A 20,576-nucleotide genomic window follows, 5' to 3' on the forward strand; every position below is an offset into this window, starting at 1 on the left:
TAGGGTATACTGCACTATAGGGAATAGGGTATACTGTACTATAGGGAATAGGGTATACTGTACTATAGTGTATAGGGTATACTGTACTATATAGGGAATAGGGTATACTGTACTATATAGGGAATAGGGTATACTGCACTATATAGGGTATACTGCACTATATAGGGTATAGGGTATACTGCACTATAGGGAATAGGGTATACTGTACTATATAGGGTATAGGGTATACTGTACTGTATAGGGTATAGGGTATACTGTACTATATAGGGTATACTGTACTGTATAGGGAATAGGGTATACTGTACTATATAGGGTATACTGTACTATATAGGGTATAGGGTATACTGCACTATAGGGAATAGGGTATACTGTACTATATAGGGTATAGGGTATACTGTACTATATAGGGTATACTGTACTATATAGGGTATAGGGTATACTGTACTATATAGGGTATAGTGCACTATAGGGGATCATTTGGGGGCAGGTATCTCTAACATGGTGTTTCCATGTACAGACTGGTATTTCTACCCATTCTCTGTATGTTGCATGTTTTGCATTATGTGAATACTGTGCTGGTTTACATGTGAGCTGCAGCCTACAGGCCTCAGACAATGAGCTCTTTGTTTTGTCGTTGGGCAACATGCTTCAACTCCACTTCAAAGGTTCATCTGGGGATGCGTCCCAAATGATACTCTATTCCCTACGTAGTGCACTACCAGAGCCTATGGGGGTCTGATCAGAAGTAGTGCACTACATGTTGTTTAGTTTAAAAGGCCCAACTCTTCTGTTTCTTTCTACCTGTCATATTCCTCAGACACATTAGTGTTGTAATATACTGGTTACAACTGTTTTTAACGCAACACACGGTTCGTAATTACATTCATATACTGTACCTGCTTCACAACGTCAGGCCTCAGTGGAAATGTAACAGAGACTTACACCTGCAGCCCACCACCCTTACACTCATCTGATTAACGATTATACAGTCGTCAGAGGTAAAGCTAGGGGGTAGAAGTGTGTGTGTCTGTGTGTGTGTGTGTGTGTGTGTGTTAGAAAAGGGCCTTCAGACAGTGCAATTATGGTTTTATTTATCACGCCCATTTCTGCCACACACACACACACACACAGAGAAACGGGCTTGATAAATGAAACCATAATTGCACTGTCTGAAGGCCCTCTTCTCACACACACACACACACACACACACACACACACACACACACACAGAGAAACGGGCTTGATAAATGAAACCATAATTGCACTGTCTGAAGGCCCTCTTCTCTCTCCTCTGTTGTCGCTCCAGAAATCAGGCAGCTGCTGAACTGCAATCAGGACGGAGAGAGATTCTAGAGCCTTATTGTTGCACTGTTTCATCACCGTTCTAAAGCGGTTTGAAAACTCCAAACTAAACAAACAGACGCGTGTTTATCCTGTCAACCGTTGATCAGCTACATGGCCGAAAGCAATGGAATATCAGGACCAGTGCCAATAGTAAATCACTGTGGGTGGAGACACGTTGACGTGGACACGGTTACTGCAGGGAAACGGACAGGACGGTTTGATTTGTTGTTTGAGGTTTGTTAAAAACATTTGCTGACAAATCCTTTTTGTTCTGATTGTGAGATGACGACAACATTGGTTAATGCATTACAACAGATTGTTGCTGGAAGCTTCTTCAAATAAAAAAAGAGTAGGTGCGGCAGAAATGGCACAGCTATTCCCTATGTAGTGCACTACAATACATACTGTAGTGCACTACTTTTGACCAGGGCCTATACATACTGTAGTGCACTATCCCATTTGGGATGCACCCATTCATTCATTATCCATTCACAGCTTGTAATAAAGTGCCATGGGTTTTGTTTAACGCTGACATGGCTTTAGGAAGAGGCAGCTCAACCTGTAAATCCACACGTTACACTGTATTCAGACCTGAAGGGTCGGTTTCCTGGTCTCCGACTAAGCCTAGTTCCTGACTAAAAAACATTTCGTCCTGTGGAGATGTTCCCATTGAGGGTGCTTTCTAGCGCAGAAATGGCCTTTTATTAGTCTGTGTCCTGGAAAGTGTCTTAAATGTCCTCTGAAAACTAACTGAACAAACCCTGATAATAATCTACATCCTCTGGAAGAATTCTTAATAAGAATCCCTAAAGCCTGTTTGTGTCCCAAATGGCACCATATTCCCTATGTAATGCACTACTTTTGACCAGGGACCCATAGTGAGCTATGTTATATAGGGTGCCATTTGGGATGCAGAACACCATTGTCAGAGAGAGCAGCTAGTGGGTTGGTTCTGGTTTCCTCCTCCATTCCTCTCATCGACAGAAGCAGCTTTGACAACGCGCCTGCCTTCTCGTCTTAATGAGACAGCGGGTTCGTCCCAAATGGCAGAGCTGATCAAAAAGAATTCACTATAGGGAATAGGGTGCCATTTGGAAAACAGACAAAGATCCTTTACAAAGATAAGACACCACTACCTCTGCCTACCACCATTGTCATGATGTCAGGGATTGGTTATAAAACAGTTATCCGCTGTAGTAAATAGACGACTGTGGGTGGTTTCGCATCCCGTTCATCTCTGTAACACAGAAGTAACATCTCACATAATGGGAGATGAACATCCAATTAGCATTCATTTAAAAAGCCTGTTAGATGAGTGAATTGTGAGTGGGGGATGGTAATATCAGGACAAGAGAGAGGAGAGAAGGAGAGGGGAGCAGAGAGATGAGGACAGGAACGATGAGAGAGATACCTTGTAAAGAGAGGAGACGAGAGAAATACCTTCTAAAGAGAGGAGGAGAGAGATACTTTCTAAAGAGAGGAGAGAGATACCTTCTAAAGAGAGGAGAGAGATACCTTCTAAAGAGAGGAGAGAGATACCTTCTAAAGAGAGGAGAGAGAGATACCTTCTAAAGAGAGGAGGAGAGAGATACTTTCTAAAGAGAGGAGAGAGATACCTTCTAAAGAGAGGAGAGAGATACCTTCTAAAGAGAGGAGAGAGATACCTTCTAAAGAGAGGAGAGAGATACCTTCTAAAGAGAGGATAGAGAGATACCTTCTAAAGAGAAGAGGTGAAAGATACCTTCTAAAGAGAAGAGAGGAGAGAGAGATACCTTCTAAAGAGAGGAGAGAGATACCTTCTAAAGAGAGGAGAGAGATACTTTCTAAAGAGAGGAGAGAGAGATACCTTCTAAAGAGAGGAGAGAGATACCTTCTAAAGAGAGGAGAGAGATACCTTCTAAAGAGAGGAGAGAGATACCTTCTAAAGAGAGGAGAGAGAGATACCTTCTAAAGAGAGGAGAGAGATACCTTCTAAAGAGAGGAGAGAGATACCTTCTAAAGAGAGGAGAGAGATACCTTCTAAAGAGAGGAGAGAGATACCTTCTAAAGAGAGGAGAGAGATACCTTCTAAAGAGAGGAGAGAGATACCTTCTAAAGAGAGGATAGAGAGATACCTTCTAAAGAGAAGAGGTGAAAGATACCTTCTAAAGAGAAGAGAGGAGAGAGAGATACCTTCTAAAGAGAGGAGAGAGAGATACCTTCTAAAGAGAGGAGAGAGATACTTTCTAAAGAGAGGAGAGAGAGATACCTTCTAAAGAGAGGAGAGAGATACCTTCTAAAGAGAGGAGAGAGATACCTTCTAAAGAGAGGAGAGAGATACCTTCTAAAGAGAGGAGAGAGAGATACCTTCTAAAGAGAGGAGGAGAGAGATACCTTCTAAAGAGAGGAGGAGAGAGATACCTTCTAAAGAGAGGAGAGAGATACCTTCTAAAGAGAGGAGAGAGATACCTTCTAAAGAGAGGAGAGAGAGATACCTTCTAAAGAGAGGAGAGAGATACCTTCTAAAGAGAGGAGAGAGATACCTTCTAAAGAGAGGAGAGAGAGATACCTTCTAAAGAGAGGAGAGAGAGATACCTTCTAAAGAGAGGAGAGAGATACCTTCTAAAGAGAGGAGAGAGATACCTTCTAAAGAGAGAGAGAGATACCTTCTAAAGAGAGAGAGAGAGATACCTTCTAAAGAGAGGAGAGAGATACCTTCTAAAGAGAGGAGAGAGATACCTTCTAAAGAGAGGAGAGAGAGATACCTTCTAAAGAGAGGAGGAGAGAGATACCTTCTAAAGAGAGGAGAGAGATACCTTCTAAAGAGAGGAGAGAGATACCTTCTAAAGAGAAGAGAGGAGAGAGATACCTTCTAAAGAGAGGAGAGAGATACCTTCTAAAGAGAGGAGGAGAGAGATACTTTCTAAAGAGAGGAGAGAGATACCTTCTAAAGAGAGGATAGAGAGATACCTTCTAAAGAGAGGAGAGAGATACCTTCTAAAGAGAGGAGAGAGATACCTTCTAAAGAGAGGAGGAGAGAGATACCTTCTAAAGAGAGGAGGAGAGAGATACTTTCTAAAGAGAGGAGAGAGATACCTTCTAAAGAGAGGAGAGAGATACCTTCTAAAGAGAGGAGAGAGATACCTTCTAAAGAGAGGAGGAGAGAGATACTTTCTAAAGAGAGGAGAGAGATACCTTCTAAAGAGAAGAGAGGAGAGAGATACCTTCTAAAGAGAGGAGAGAGATACCTTCTAAAGAGAGGAGAGAGATACCTTCTAAAGAGAGGAGGAGAGATACCTTCTAAAGAGAGGAGAGAGATACCTTCTAAAGAGAGGAGAGAGATACCTTCTAAAGAGAGGAGAGAGATACCTTCTAAAGAGAGGAGGAGAGAGATACCTTCTAAAGAGAGGAGGAGAGAGATACTTTCTAAAGAGAGGAGAGAGATACCTTCTAAAGAGAGGAGAGAGATACCTTCTAAAGAGAGGAGAGAGATACCTTCTAAAGAGAGGAGAGAGATACCTTCTAAAGAGAGGAGAGAGATACCTTCTAAAGAGAGGAGAGAGATACCTTCTAAAGAGAGGAGAGAGATACCTTCTAAAGAGAAGAGGTGAAAGATACCTTCTAAAGAGAAGAGAGAGATACCTTCTAAAGAGAGGAGAGAGATACCTTCTAAAGAGAGGATAGAGAGATACCTTCTAAAGAGAAGAGGTGAAAGATACCTTCTAAAGAGAGGATAGAGAGATACCTTCTAAAGAGAAGAGGTGAAAGATACCTTCTAAAGAGAAGAGAGGAGAGAGAGATACCTTCTAAAGAGAGGAGAGAGAGATACCTTCTAAAGAGAGGAGAGAGATACCTTCTAAAGAGAGGATAGAGAGATACCTTCTAAAGAGAGGAGAGAGATACCTTCTAAAGAGAGGATAGAGAGATACCTTCTAAAGAGAAGAGGAGAGAGATACTTTCTAAAGAGAGGAGAGAGAGATACCTTCTAAAGAGAGGAGAGAGATACCTTCTAAAGAGAGGATAGAGAGATACCTTCTAAAGAGAAGAGGAGAGAGATACTTTCTAAAGAGAGGAGAGAGAGATACCTTCTAAAGAGAGGATAGAGAGATACCTTCTAAAGAGAGGAGAGAGATACCTTCTAAAGAGAGGAGAGAGATACCTTCTAAAGAGAAGAGGAGAGAGATACTTTCTAAAGAGAGGAGAGAGATACCTTCTAAAGAGAGGAGAGAGATACCTTCTAAAGAGAGGATAGAGAGATACCTTCTAAAGAGAGGAGAGAGATACCTTCTAAAGAGAGGAGAGAGATACCTTCTAAAGAGAGGAGAGAGATACCTTCTAAAGAGAGGAGAGAGATACCTTCTAAAGAGAGGATAGAGATACCTTCTAAAGAGAAGAGGAGAGAGATACTTTCTAAAGAGAGGAGAGAGATACCTTCTAAAGAGAGGAGAGAGATACCTTCTAAAGAGAGGATAGAGAGATACCTTCTAAAGAGAAGAGGTGAAAGATACCTTCTAAAGAGAAGAGAGGAGAGAGAGATACCTTCTAAAGAGAGGAGAGAGAGATACCTTCTAAAGAGAGGATGGAGAGATACCTTCTAAAGAGAAGAGGTGAAAGATACCTTCTAAAGAGAAGAGAGGAGAGAGATACCTTCTAAAGAGAGGATAGAGAGATACCTTCTAAAGAGAGGAGGAGAGAGATACTTTCTAAAGAGAGGAGAGAGATACCTTCTAAAGAGAGGAGAGAGATACCTTCTAAAGAGAGGAGGAGAGAGATACTTTCTAAAGAGAGGAGAGAGATACCTTCTAAAGAGAGGAGAGAGAGATACCTTCTAAAGAGAGGAGAGAGATACCTTCTAAAGAGAGGAGAGAGAGATACCTTCTAAAGAGAGGAGAGAGATACCTTCTAAAGAGAGGAGGAGAGAGATACTTTCTAAAGAGAGGAGAGAGATACCTTCTAAAGAGAGGAGAGAGATACCTTCTAAAGAGAGGAGAGAGATACCTTCTAAAGAGAGGAGAGAGATACCTTCTAAAGAGAGGATAGAGATACCTTCTAAAGAGAGGAGAGAGATACCTTCTAAAGAGAGGATAGAGAGATACCTTCTAAAGAGAGGAGAGAGATACCTTCTAAAGAGAGGATAGAGAGATACCTTCTAAAGAGAAGAGGTGAAAGATACCTTCTAAAGAGAAGAGAGAGATACCTTCTAAAGAGAGGACAGAGAGATACCTTCTAAAGAGAAGAGGTGAAAGATACCTTCTAAAGAGAAGAGAGAGATACCTTCTAAAGAGAGGATAGAGAGATACCTTCTAAAGAGAAGAGGTGAAAGATACCTTCTAAAGAGAAGAGAGGAGAGAGAGATACCTTCTAAAGAGAGGAGAGAGAGATACCTTCTAAAGAGAGGATGGAGAGATACCTTCTAAAGAGAAGAGGTGAAAGATACCTTCTAAAGAGAAGAGAGGAGAGAGATACCTTCTAAAGAGAGGATAGAGAGATACCTTCTAAAGAGAGGAGAGAGAGATACCTTCTAAAGAGAAGAGAGGAGAGAGATACCTTCTAAAGAGAGGATAGAGAGATACCTTCTAAAGAGAAGAGGAGAGAGATACTTTCTAAAGAGAGGAGAGAGATACCTTCTAAAGAGAGGAGAGAGAGATACCTTCTAAAGAGAGGAGAGAGAGATACCTTCTAAAGAGAGGAGAGAGAGATACCTTCTAAAGAGAAGAGGTGAAAGATACCTTCTAAAGAGAAGAGAGGAGAGAGATACCTTCTAAAGAGAGGATAGAGAGATACCTTCTAAAGAGAGGAGGAGAGAGATACTTTCTAAAGAGAGGAGAGAGATACCTTCTAAAGAGAGGAGAGAGAGATACCTTCTAAAGAGAGGATAGAGAGATACCTTCTAAAGAGAAGAGGTGAAAGATACCTTCTAAAGAGAAGAGAGGAGAGAGATACCTTCTAAAGAGAGGATAGAGAGATACCTTCTAAAGAGAGGAGGAGAGAGATACTTTCTAAAGAGAGGAGAGAGATACCTTCTAAAGAGAGGAGAGAGAGATACCTTCTAAAGAGAGGAGAGAGAGATACCTTCTAAAGAGAGGAGAGAGATACCTTCTAAAGAGAAGAGGTGAAAGATACCTTCTAAAGAGAAGAGAGGAGAGAGATACCTTCTAAAGAGAGGATAGAGAGATACCTTCTAAAGAGAAGAGGTGAAAGATACCTTCTAAAGAGAAGAGAGGAGAGAGATTCCTTCTAAAGAGAGGAGAGAGATACCTTCTAAAGAGAGGAGAAGAAAGATATACCTTCTAAAGAGAGGAGAGGAGAGAGATACCTTATAAAGAGAGGAGAGAGCCTTCTAAAGAGAGGAGAGAGCCTTCTAAAGAGAGGAGAGGAGAGAGATACCTTCTAAAGAGAGGAGAGAGATACCTTCTAAAGAGAGGAGAGGAGAGAGATAACTTATAAAGAGAGGAGAGAGACTTCTAAAGAGAGGAGAGAGCCTTCTAAAGACAGGAGAGGAGAGAGATACCTTCTAAAGAGAGGAGAGAGATACCTTCTAAAGAGAGGAGAGGAGAGAGAGTCCTTCTAAAGAGAAGAGAGGAGAGGAGAGAGATACCTTCTAAAGAGAGGAGAGGAGAGAGATACCTTCTAAAGAGATGAGAGGAGAGAGACCTTCTAAAGAGAGGAGAGAGATACCTTCTAAAGAGAGGAGAGGAGAGAGATAACTTATAAAGAGAGGAGAGGAGAGAGAGTCCTTCTAAAGAGAAGAGAGGAGAGGAGAGAGATACCTTCTAAAGAGATGAGAGGAGAGAGACCTTCTAAAGAGAGGAGAGAGATACCTTCTAAAGAGAGGAGAGGAGAGAGATACCTTCTAAAGAGAAGAGAGGAGAGGAGAGAGATACCTTCTAAAGAGAGGAGAGGAGAGAGATACCTTCTAAAGAGAAGAGATGAGAGGAGAGAGATACCTTCTAAAGAGAGGAGAGGAGAGAGATACCTTCTAAAGAGAGGAGAGGAGAGAGATACCTTCTAAAGAGAGGAGAGGAGAGAGATACCTTCTAAAGAGAGAAGAGTAGAGGAGAGAGATAACTTCTAAAGAGAGAAGAGGAGAGAGATACCTTCTAAAGAGAGAAGAGGAGAGAGATACCTTCTAAAGAGAAGAGAGGAGAGAGATACCTTCCTTCACTACAGTCCCTGCTTCCAGGCTGCATCACATCCGGCCGTGATTGGGAGTCCTGCAATGTCTGCTGTGTGGATTTTATTTAAAAAACAAACATTTAACCTTTATTTATCTAGGCAAGTCAGTCAAGAACAAATTCTTATTGACAATGACGGCCTACCCCGGCCAAACCCGAACGATGCTGGGCCAAATGTGCGCTGCCCTATTGGCCAGATTAGGAATGCTGTGTAGTGCTGTATTTTTCATTGTGTCATTACGTCATCTACCTACGTTATGTAGGTATGCATGTCAGCTTTGACATCGGTTTTGCACATCGGCTTTAAACTAGACATCGGGCCGATACCGATGTTGTCATTTTCAGGAAATATCAGCCGATTCCAATATGCTTACCGATATATCGTGCATCTCTGCTATTAACTATGAAGTGCACTACTTTAGTCCAGAACCCTATGGGCCCTGGTCAAAAGTAGTGCTCTATATAGGGAATAGGGGGCATTAGGGAGAGAGACCATGGTAATTGGGCACTGCAACAAGGATCAAAGAGAGTTGGCATCAATGAGCTGCTGTGCAAATGTCTGTCAACCCCGTAGAGTGATCTGAGACAGAGCCTTCCTCTGTCAGCCTGTGCGTGCGTGCGTGCGTGCGTGCGTGCGTGTGTGTGTGTGTGCGTGTGTGTGTGTGTGTGTGTGTGTGTGTGTGTGTGTGTGTGTGTGGGTGCGTGCGTGCGTGCGTGCATGTGCGTGCATGTGCGTGCATGTGCGTGCGTGCGTGTGTGTGTGTGGGTGTGTGTATCAGTGTGTGTGTGGGTGCGTGCGTGCGAGTGCGTGCATGTGTGCGTGTGTGCGAAATCTTGGTTGGAGGATTCAGGGTTTCCTGCTTACTAACTGTGATTTCTGAAAAAACAGGGAATTATGGGAAAATAATCATAATTTTGCAACTCTATGTAGAACACTGAAGGACTAAGTCCTTATGGGAGATGTGAGTCTGGATGTTGGTTGGTACTGATAGATGCAGAATGGGAGATGTGAGTCTGGATGTTGGCTGGTACTGATAGATGTAGAATGGGAAATGTGAGTCTGGATGTTGGTTGGTACTGATAGATGCAGAATGGGAGATGTGAGTGGATGTTGGTTGGTACTGATAGATGTAGAATGGGAGATGTGAGTCTGGATGTTGGCTGGTACTGATAGATGCAGAATGGGAGATGTGAGTCTGGATGTTGGTTGGTACTGATAGATGTAGAATGGGAGATGTGAGTCTGGATGTTGGATGGTACTGATAGATGTAGAATGGGAGATGTGAGTCTGGATGTTGGCTGGTACTGATAGATGCAGAATGGGAGATGTGAGTCTGGATGTTGGATGGTACTGATAGATGTAGAATGGGAGATGTGAGTCTGGATGTTGGCTGGTACTGATAGATGTAGAATGGGAGATGTGAGTCTGGATGTTGGCTGGTACTGATAGATGTAGAATGGGAGATGTGAGTCTGGATGTTGGCTGGTACTGAGAGATGTAGAATGGGAGATGTGAGTCTGGATGTTGGCTGGTACTGATAGATGCAGAATGGGAGATGTGAGTCTGGATGTTGGCTGGTACTGATAGATGTAGAATGGGAGATGTGAGTCTGGATGTTGGCTGGTACTGATAGATGTAGAATGGGAGATGTGAGTCTGGATGTTGGCTGGCTGGTACTGATAGATGTAGAATGGGAGATGTGAGTCTGGATGTTGGCTGGTACTGATAGATGCAGAATGGGAGATGTGAGTCTGGATGTTGGTTGGTACTGATAGATGCAGAATGGGAGATGTGAGTCTGGATGTTGGCTGGTACTGAGAGATGCAGAATGGGCAGTGCGTCGTAGCGGCTATGTAAACACAGACAGACTTCAATGGTTGTTGGGAAGTAGTCAGAAGACAAAGCAATGTCTTCATGATCAAGCAAGCTTCAGAACTGTCAACATGGCCAACTATTAACATGTCATCAGACTGATTCATTGCAGCGAGAACGAAGGCTGTTTTTCCATTGTCTTGTGTTCTGATGCCAGCTTTAGATTTTCTTCGGTCTTGGTTTTGTTTTCCTGTACGGTAATTCAGTTTAATTTGTTTGGATTGGAAGTGGAATGTCACTCGGAATTTCTGTTATGCAAGACAGAGCTTGGTTGTTGTTGAGTCTTTCTCTCTCCTCTCTCTCTCTCTCCCTCCCTTTCTCTTCTATCTCTCTCTCTGTTTCTTTCACGTCATTCTGGCTATGTACAGGGTTATAACGATGTGCAATCAGTTAAAGTACAAAAAGGAAAATACATAAATATGGGTTGTATTTACAATGGTGTTTGTTCTTCACTGGTTGCCCTTTTCTTGTGGTAGCAGGTCACAAATCTTGCTGCTGTGATGTCACACTGTGGTCTCTCTCCCTGTTTTCTCTCTGTGTGTGTGTGTGTGTGTGTGTGTGTGTGTGTGTGTGTGTGTGTGTGTGTGTGTGTGTGTGTGTGTGTGTGTGTGTGTGTGTGTGTGTGTGTGTGTGTGTGAGTGTGAGTGAGAGAGAGACATCATTTGATTGATAGAAGAAGGATGTGTACTGCATGCTAAACATCTTAACTGTCCAGGTCCTAAATCAACATCAGACAGGTAGGATGGTTGTGGGTGTTTGACTGATGGATATTTGAGGCCTATTTTCAGAATGTTACCTTGCTTCTGTTTAGAGAACAATGGGTCTTCTTATAGAAGGTTGGTTGTTGTTTGTATTTTGGAGGAAACAAAGACCTTTGTGCATATCCCAGATGGCACCATAGTTCATGTGTAGATCCTGGTCAAAAGTAGTGGTCAAATTCAACTCTGGACCTCGAAGCCAGTTCCCCCGCCTTTTATCATTGCTCCCCTCTAATCAGGAACTGATTCAGACTGGGACACCAGTTGGGTGATTCTCCTCTAATCAGGAACTGATTCAGACTGGGACACCAGTTGGGTGATTCTCCTCTAATCAGGAACTGATTTAGACTGGGACACCAGTTGGGTGATTCTCCTCTAATCAGGAACTGATTCAGACTGGGACACCAGTTGGGTGCAATTAATGATCTGGTAGAACAGATAACCAGCAGGCTCCGAACCTCATAGGGTCAGAGTTGAATACCCTGCGATAGCGAATAGGTAGCCTGGAAACCTGGTGGTGAATGTTATTGAATTCTACATCAGGCATGAATGAGCAGTTGGATCAGGAAAGTGTCCTCTCACAACCTCTACACGCCAAATTATATTTTCACTTCCTCTACCGGTTGTCCGCGTGGTTGGTCCTTATTTGCAGGTAGCAATGTGAGACAATATATCAACAGGAAAGTATATTTTAATCTACTTTTCAAAGTGCTGGTAGTGCGTTCAAATTTCCATCACCTGATAGCAAGCGCACAAGATGAAACTACATGCGCGCAACCCATGGAAAGACTACTGCCAAGCTGGCGCACATGTTTACATGGTTCTGCGCATGCTTCAGGTCATAGAAATCTGAACGCATTACCGGTGTTTTGGAAAGTTATTTAATTAGACTTTTCTGTGCATATATTGTATCACATTCCTACTAACGAAGGACCAACTGCACGGAGTATAACCGGTAAAGTACGTTAAAATATAATTTAATTCATCATTCTGGCTTGTAGAGGTTGTGAGAAGACACTTTCCTGATCCGAACGCTCATTGATGCCTGATGTAGAATTCAATGAAATTCAACATAGGCGGTTTCCAGGAAAAATAATTGCATGATTTAGACTCAGCTCCGATGTGCCCAAGTCAAGCACTGTTGATAATGCAGATGTTGAGGATAGAGTGTGACACAAAGGCTAACATTACATTCTGACAGATATCATACTCTCTTTGTATATTATACTCCCAAATGAATAAGGGAAAGTTAGTTATCACTATCTTTGTTTGATACTAGCAGGCTTTGATATGGAAACATTAGGAAATTGTCAAGTTACAAGAGCTCACCTATGCTGATTCAACAGTATGGAACAAACATGGCCTAATATCTAAATATGCTGTCGTTTGCATTATTTCGTTTTTTTTGTCTGCTATTTCTTACATTATTAGGCCAGAATTTGTTTGGTGTTATTACGTACTCACCAGCACTACCAGCATTACGCCTGTCCTACTGTATCTAAGTCTATGTCGCTCTGACATTTCTCGCCCACTATTCATATATTCTTAATTCCGTCCATTTACTTTAGATTTGTGTTTGTTGTGAAATTGTTAGATATTACTCTTAGATATTACAGGTCTGTTAGAGCTAGAAACACAAGCATTTCGCTACACCCGCAATAACATCTGCAAAACAGGTGTCATTAAAAAACTAAAAATGTATTTGTTTTTTGTTGTGATACTGGAACAAAATCACCAGAAAAAGTAAATACCTGTTTGAAATCAGTCCAACAGGGGACGGTATTTAGCAGACACTTTGAGGGTGTACCTACAGCCATGCCTACGACTTAGATTGAGTTGAGCGCCTCCTGCTCTGCGCTACACTACCGCCAGACGGACACACATTCTTCCATTCAGTCAGTCAGTTGGCTTGTCTGACGCCAAAGTGCAAGTCGGCTATAGTCTCCCTCTCTCGGGATTTGTTTTGAGAGAAAGAGCGTTGTTTCTGTACAGCAAAAGAAAACGTGTGTATATTGGTTATTTTGAATGCGCTTGGAGAAAGTTACATTTGACATTTTTCTTGCAAAAACGCGGACACAATGTGACAATGTTGACCAGCAGACTGGGTTATCCATGACGGATTGGTAAAGAGCTGTTCATTAATCAAGGAAAAGGGACGTAGAAATGGGGAAACTTCAGTCCAAACATGGTAAGATATATCTCTTATAAACATTTGTATATGAGTATTCCATACTGATTGATCATTGATGAATATTTTGTTCACATTGTAACGAATTTCTCATTTGAATTTCCATATTGTGCTGTGATCTAAAGCGGGCAAACGTAGAGAGAACCCCGAAGGTGAGGATAACCCTCTATCATCCTTTAGAAATAACGCATTAAAGCTTGTTTTAAACCTTACATTATCTTATTATCTAGACACAAGTTAATATCATTGATATTCATTATAATTCCCTCCCGATTTGTAGGAGACAGTTTTGTTGTGAACGCTTTCCTCCGAAGAGCGATGGGGGACTGTGAGATATACAGCTCCTCAGATCACAGACTGAACAACATTCAGGTAAGAAACGAAACACTTGTATTTTTAAATGTTTTCCTATGTGCTTTCGTGGATAAAATGATACAAAAGTAATAATAATTATAAGACCGTGGCTAATAATTATAATGATTTGGATACTGAAAATAATGCTAATAATAATAATAGTTTGATAATAGTCTATTATAATTCAAATACATGACTCTTTAACACAGGTTGAGAAGCTTGTATATTAGATGGTCTATAGATGGTCTACAAATGGGATCAGTTGTGATTAGAAGTTCCTCTAATGCTGCCCCAGGCGGACAAATCAATGAACTCCTTCATGATCCAGACATCATTTTGGGGACTGGAGCTCCATAAAATGCAATTTATTGAAATTAAAGATTTAATGATCGAAATTAAGATTTGTATCCAAAATCTCGAGGTTGTTTTCTAGCATTTATTTTGTATGTTTGCAAGTCATGTTTTTCCCCTCCTAGAAACGTGTACAGATTTGGTAAAGCCTGGCCTAAGAGTTGGTGACTGAAGGGGAAGGTTTGCCCATACTTCATTTAGACAAGGACACAGACTGGGGTGTGGTGTCAGTCTGTCTGGCAGGTCCAGGTTGTCAGAAGGACAGTGTTGTGTCATACCTGTCCCTCTGCCTGTAGATGAAGTGCTCTCTCTACCACACACTAGCAGAACTAAACTAAACACTAGCAGAACTAAACTAAACACTAGCAGAACTAAACTAAACACTAGCAGAACTAAACTAAACACTAGCAGAACTAAACTAAACACTAGCAGAACTAAACTAAACACTAGCAGAACTAAACTAAACACTAGCAGAACTAAACTAAACACTAGCAGAACTAAACTAAACACTAGCAGAACTAAACACTAGCAGAACTAAACTAAACACTAGCAGAACTAAACTAAACACTAGCAGAACTAAACTAAACACTAGCAGAACTAAACTAAACACTAGCAGAACTAAACTAAACACTAGCAGAACTAAACTAAACACTAGCAGAACTAAACTAAACACTAGCAGAACTAAACTAATCACTAGCAGAACTAAACTAAACACTAGCAGAACTAAACTAAACACTAGCAGAACTAAACTAAACACTAGCAGAACTAAACTAAACACTAGCAGAACTAAACTAAACACTAGCAGAACTAAACTAAACACTAGCAGAACTAAACTAAACACTAGCAGAACTAAACTAAACACTAGCAGAACTAAACTAAACACTAGCAGAACTAAACTAAACACTAGCAGAACTAAACACTAGCAGAACTAAACACTAGCAGAACTAAACTAAACACTAGCAGAACTAAACTAAACACTAGCAGAACTAAACTAAACACTAGCAGAACTAAACTAAACACTAGCAGAACTAAACTAAACACTAGCAGAACTAAACTAAACACTAGCAGAACTAAACTAAACACTAGCAGAACTAAACTAAACACTAGCAGAACTAAACTAAACACTAGCAGAACTAAACTAATCACTAGCAGAACTAAACTCACTGTGATCTGCAGTAATTAAGTAAACATTCAAAGGTCTTTGCAAAGACATGTTGATGTGCATGAAGTTGCAGATTTTAGTTGTTGTTGTTTCTGTCATATCTGGCACTGGGACAACAGTGCTGTGGTTATTCCCCTGGCTGGGATGCACACTGGGGAGGTAACAGACTGGCTGGGCTACACACTGGGGAGGTAACAGACTGGCTGGGCTACACACTGGGGAGGTAACAGACTGGCTGGGCTACACACTGGGGAGGTAACAGACTGGCTGGGCTGCACACTGGGGAGGTAACAGACTGGCTGGGCTACACACTGGGGAGGTAACAGACTGGCTGGGCTACACACTGGGGATGTAACAGACTGGCTGGGCTACACACTGGGGAGGTAACAGACTGGCTGGGCTACACACTGGGGAGGTAACAGACTGGCTGGGATGCACACTGGGGAGGTAACAGACTGGCTGGGATGCACACTGTGGAGGTAACAGACTGGCTGGGCTGCACACTGGGGAGGTAACAGACTGGCTGGGCTGCACACTGGGGAGGTAACAGACTGGCTGGGCTACACACTGGGGAGGTAACAGACTGGCTGGGCTACACACTGGGGAGGTAACAGACTGGCTGGGCTGCACGCTGGGGAGGTAACAGACTGGCTGGGCTGCACGCTGGGGAGGTAACAGACTGGCTGGGATGCACACTGGGGAGGTAACAGACTGGCTGGGCTACACACTGGGGAGGTAACAGACTGGCTGGGCTGCACGCTGGGGAGGTAACAGACTGGCTGGGCTGCACGCTGGGGAGGTAACAGACTGGCTGGGATGCACACTGGGGAGGTAACAGACTGGCTGGGCTGCACACTGGGGAGGTAACAGACTGGCTGGGATGCACACTGGGGAGGTAACAGACTGGCTGGGCTACACACTGGGGAGGTAACAGACTGGCTGGGCTACACACTGGGGAGGTAACAGACTGGCTGGGCTACACACTGGGGAGGTAACAGACTGGCTGGGCTGCACGCTGGGGAGGTAACAGACTGGCTGGGCTACACACTGGGGAGGTAACAGACTGGCTGGGCTACACACTGGGGAGGTAACAGACTGGCTGGGCTACACACTGGGGAGGTAACAGACTGGCTGGGCTACACACTGGGGAGGTAACAGACTGGCTGGGATGCACACTGGGGAGGTAACAGACTGGCTGGGCTACACACTGGGGAGGTAACAGACTGGCTGGGCTACACACTGGGGAGGTAACAGACTGGCTGGGATGCACACTGGGGAGGTAACAGACTGGCTGGGCTGCACGCTGGGGAGGTAACAGACTGGCTGGGCTGCACACTGGGGAGGTAACAGACTGGCTGGGATGCACACTGGGGAGGTAACAGACTGGCTGGGCTACACACTGGGGAGGTAACAGACTGGCTGGGCTACACACTGGGGAGGTAACAGACTGGCTGGGATGCACACTGGGGAGGTAACAGACTGGCTGGGCTGCACACTGGGGAGGTAACAGACTGGCTGGGATGCACACTGGGGAGGTAACAGACTGGCTGGGCTACACACTGGGGAGGTAACAGACTGGCTGGGCTACACACTGGGGAGGTAACAGACTGGCTGGGATGCACACTGGGGAGGTAACAGACTGGCTGGGCTACACACTGGGGAGGTAACAGACTGGCTGGGATGCACACTGGGGAGGTAACAGACTGGCTGGGCTGCACACTGGGGAGGTAACAGACTGGCTGGGCTGCACACTGGGGAGGTAACAGACTGGCTGGGATGCACACTGGGGAGGTAACAGACTGGCTGGGATGCACACTGGGGAGGTAACAGACTGGCTGGGCTGCACACTGGGGAGGTAACAGACTGGCTGGGCTGCACGCTGGGGAGGTAACAGACTGGCTGGGCTACACACTGGGGAGGTAACAGACTGGCTGGGCTACACACTGGGGAGGTAACAGACTGGCTGGGCTACACACTGGGGAGGTAACAGACTGGCTGGGCTGCACACTGGGGAGGTAACAGACTGGCTGGGCTACACACTGGGGAGGTAGCAGACTGGCTGGGCTACACACTGGGGAGGTAACAGACTGGCTGGGCTACACACTGGGGAGGTAACAGACTGGCTGGGCTACACACTGGGGAGGTAACAGACTGGCTGGGCTGCATATTGAAGGGGTTATAACAGCCTTGCTGGGCTGCATATTAGACAGGTTATAACAGCCTGACTGGGCTGTATATATTGAAGAGGTTATAACATCCTGGCTGGGCTACATATTGAAGAGGTTATAACAGCCTCGCTGGGCTGCATATTAGACAGGTTATAACAGCCTGACTGGGCTGTATATATTGAAGAGGTTATAACATCCTGGCTGGGCTACATATTGAAGGGGTTATAACAGCCTGGCTGGACTGCATATTAGACAGGTTATAACAGCCTGACTGGGCTGTATATATTGAAGAGGTTATAACATCCTGGCTGGGCTACATATTGAAGAGGTTATAACATCCTGGCTGGGCTACATATTGAAGAGGTTATAACAGCCTCGCTGGGCTACATGCTGGGGAGGCTATAACAGCCTTAAATGGGAAATCTGCAGTTGTTACTTCCATTTTTGGACAGGTAAATGAATGATATGCACCCATTGATTATTGAAGAATATAACTTATAAATGCCTCATGAGCTTAGTTCAACTGTCGTACCCCATCAAAATATAATGGATGGTCAGTCCTTGCATCCATAGCTCTGTCTATGAATTTGAGAGTGGTTAAATTTCTCCAACTCCATTCTTCAGATTTTTAGCAAAACCGTGGCGGGGAGTACATTTTGTTCTAGTTTCAACTGCTGATTGCCGCTTTAAGCCCTCCGGGGAGCTTTGGCTGTGTCTTATTCTCAATGCCTTCTATTATAGTCAGCCTGGCTCCCAGCGGGCAGCCTCCTCTCTCTCTCTCTCTCCATGGCATAATATTACATCACTTCAATTAGCATGTCATGTTGAGGGGTGCGACGGGGCAAAGAGCCTTCATACCAGGGTCCCGGTCTAAAGTAGTGCACTATATAGGGAATAGGGACCCAGTCTAAAGTAGTGCACTCTATAGGCAATAGGGCCCCAGTCTAAAGTAGTGCACTATATAGGGAATAGGGCCCGGTCTAAAGTAGTGCACTATATAGGGAATAGGGCCCCGGTCTAAAGTAGTGCACTCTATAGGGAATAGGGCCCCGGTCTAAAGTAGTGCACTCTATAGGGAATGGGGCTCTGGTCTAAAGTAGTGCACTATATAGGGAATGGGACTCTGGTCAAAAGTAGTGCACTCTATAGGGAATAGGGCCCCAGTCTAAAGTAGTGCACTATATAGGGAATAGGGCCCCGGTCAAAAGTAGTGCACTATATAGGGAATAGGGCCCCGGTCAAAAGTAGTGCACTATATAGGGAATGGGTCCCCGATCAAAAGTAGTGCACTATATAGGGAATGTGGCTCTGGTCTAAAGTAGTGCACTATATAGGGAATAGGGCTCTGGTCAAAAGTAGTGCACTATATAGGGAATGGGGCTCTGGTCAAAAGTAGTGCACTATATAGGGAATAGGGCTCTGGTCTAAAGTAGTGCACTATATAGGGAATAGGGCTCTGGTCTAAAGTAGTGCACTATATAGGGAAAGGGGCTCTGGTCAAAAGTAGTGCACTATATAGGGAATAGGGCTCTGGTCTAAAGTAGTGCACTATATAGGGAATAGGTGTTACAACACAGAGGCGGATGCAAGATGCAAGCAACGATGGTTTTAATGAATGTAGTTCACAGCAGCAACATGACAGACAGACTGTACTCAGAAGGAATCCGACCCAGGAACTCGGGCGCATCTTCCGATCATAACGTGCTGAGAAAACCAGGGGAGTGTGTCCAGATGAGTAGGAAGGAGCACAGCAGATAATCCACACAAGAGAAGAGCACGGACACACGACACAACCTCAGAGAAGAAACAACGATCTGACAACAAGAAACACTGGTAACAGAACATATAAAGGGAAGATAAGTGGTTCCAGCTGGCGCAGACAATCAGGCCGAGATTGGGAAACCACGCCCACACAAACACTGGAGAGAGAGAGAGAGAGAGACGGAGGCAGTGGATTCATGAACCGTGACAATACCCCCCCCTAGGAACGCCTCTTGGCGTTCCCAGGCGAATTTACCTGTCGATTGAAATCATCGATAAGGGAGTGATCCAGAATGTCCCTAGCAGGTACCCAGCTTCTCTCCTCCGGGCCGTAACCCTCCCAGTCCACCAGGTACTGGAATCCGCGTCCCCTCCTTCTAGAGTCCAAAATACGATTGACAGAAAAGGTGGTCTCCCCATCAACAAGTCGTGGCGGCGGGGGAACCGGGACCGGCGGGTTAATGCGTGCCTGAAACACAGGTTTTATTTTAGACACATGAAAGGTAGGATGAATTCTCCTATACGCCGGAGGAAGCTTGAGCCGGACCGCCACCGGACTAATGATCCTGGTGACTCTGAACGGGCCGATAAATTTGGGGGCAAGCTTGTTCGAAACGGATCGGAGTGGAATGTTCTTAGTAGAAAGCCACACTCTTTGGCCAACGACGTATACCGGAGGCTTCGACCGGTGGCGATCGGCCTTAGCCTTGGTGCGCGCCCCCACCCGGAGAAGAGTCTCACGGGCTCTGCTCCATGCGTGACGGCACCTCTGGATGAAAGCGTGAGCGGAGGGAACAGTGACCTCGGACTCCGTACTGGGAAAGATAGGTGGCTGGTAACCTAAACTACACTCAAACGGAGAGAGACCCGTGGCTGCCACTGGCAACGAATTGTGAGCGTACTCAACCATAGAGAGTTGTTGACTCCAGGAAGAGGGATTCTTAGAAACCAAACATCGCAACACTCTCTCCAAATCTTGGTTGGCCCTCTCCGTTTGACCGTTGCTCTGGGGATGAAACCCTGAAGACAGGCTGACACTCGCTCCCAGTAACCTACAAAACTCTTGCCAAAACTTGGACACAAATTGGGGCCCCCGGTCAGAAACTACGTCCATCGGCAGGCCATGTAAGCGAAAGACGTGATCCACGACAGTTACCGCTGTCTCCTTGGCAGATGGTAATTTAGGCAAGGGAATAAAATGAGCCGCCTTCGAGAACCGGTCCACCACGGTCAAAACAACCGTCTTGCCCTGGGAGGGCGGGAGGCCGGTAACAAAATCTAACGCGATGTGGGACCAGGGTCTCGAAGGGACCGACAGCGGTTGGAGTAACCCATCTGGGGGTCGATTAGAAGTCTTCCCAGTGGCACAAACCGAGCAGGCCAAGACAAAACTGTGAATGTCACGAGCCATCAATGGCCACCAAAAGCGTTGCTTAACCAAAAAGCTAGTGCGGCTGACTCCT

The 20,576-nt window shown here is 44.5% G+C and overlaps 1 protein-coding gene and 1 long non-coding RNA gene across 2 annotated transcripts in view; one reads left to right on the forward strand and one right to left on the reverse strand.

Moving 5' to 3' along the window:
- The first annotated feature begins 13,056 nt into the window (after nt 1-13,056).
- The window catches only part of LOC135520888 (protein naked cuticle homolog 2-like), a 98,980-nt gene continuing 91,460 nt past the window's right edge, over nt 13,057-20,576 (forward strand). Inside the window, exons 1-3 of the mRNA XM_064946713.1 lie at nt 13,057-13,317; nt 13,443-13,469; nt 13,598-13,689. Of these exons, the coding sequence (XP_064802785.1) occupies nt 13,293-13,317; nt 13,443-13,469; nt 13,598-13,689 (144 nt within the window). The 5' untranslated portion in view covers nt 13,057-13,292. The remainder of the gene's footprint in view (nt 13,318-13,442; nt 13,470-13,597; nt 13,690-20,576) is intronic.
- Nucleotides 18,941-20,383, reverse strand: LOC135520887 (uncharacterized). Its single transcript, XR_010452461.1, has 2 exons — nt 19,370-20,383; nt 18,941-19,271 (listed from the first exon to the last, which is right to left on the reverse strand). It is a non-coding gene; the product is annotated as an uncharacterized LOC135520887 (long non-coding RNA).

This window comes from Oncorhynchus masou, chromosome 29 (assembly GCF_036934945.1).
Source record: "Oncorhynchus masou masou isolate Uvic2021 chromosome 29, UVic_Omas_1.1, whole genome shotgun sequence".
Lineage (NCBI taxonomy): Eukaryota > Metazoa > Chordata > Actinopteri > Salmoniformes > Salmonidae > Oncorhynchus > Oncorhynchus masou.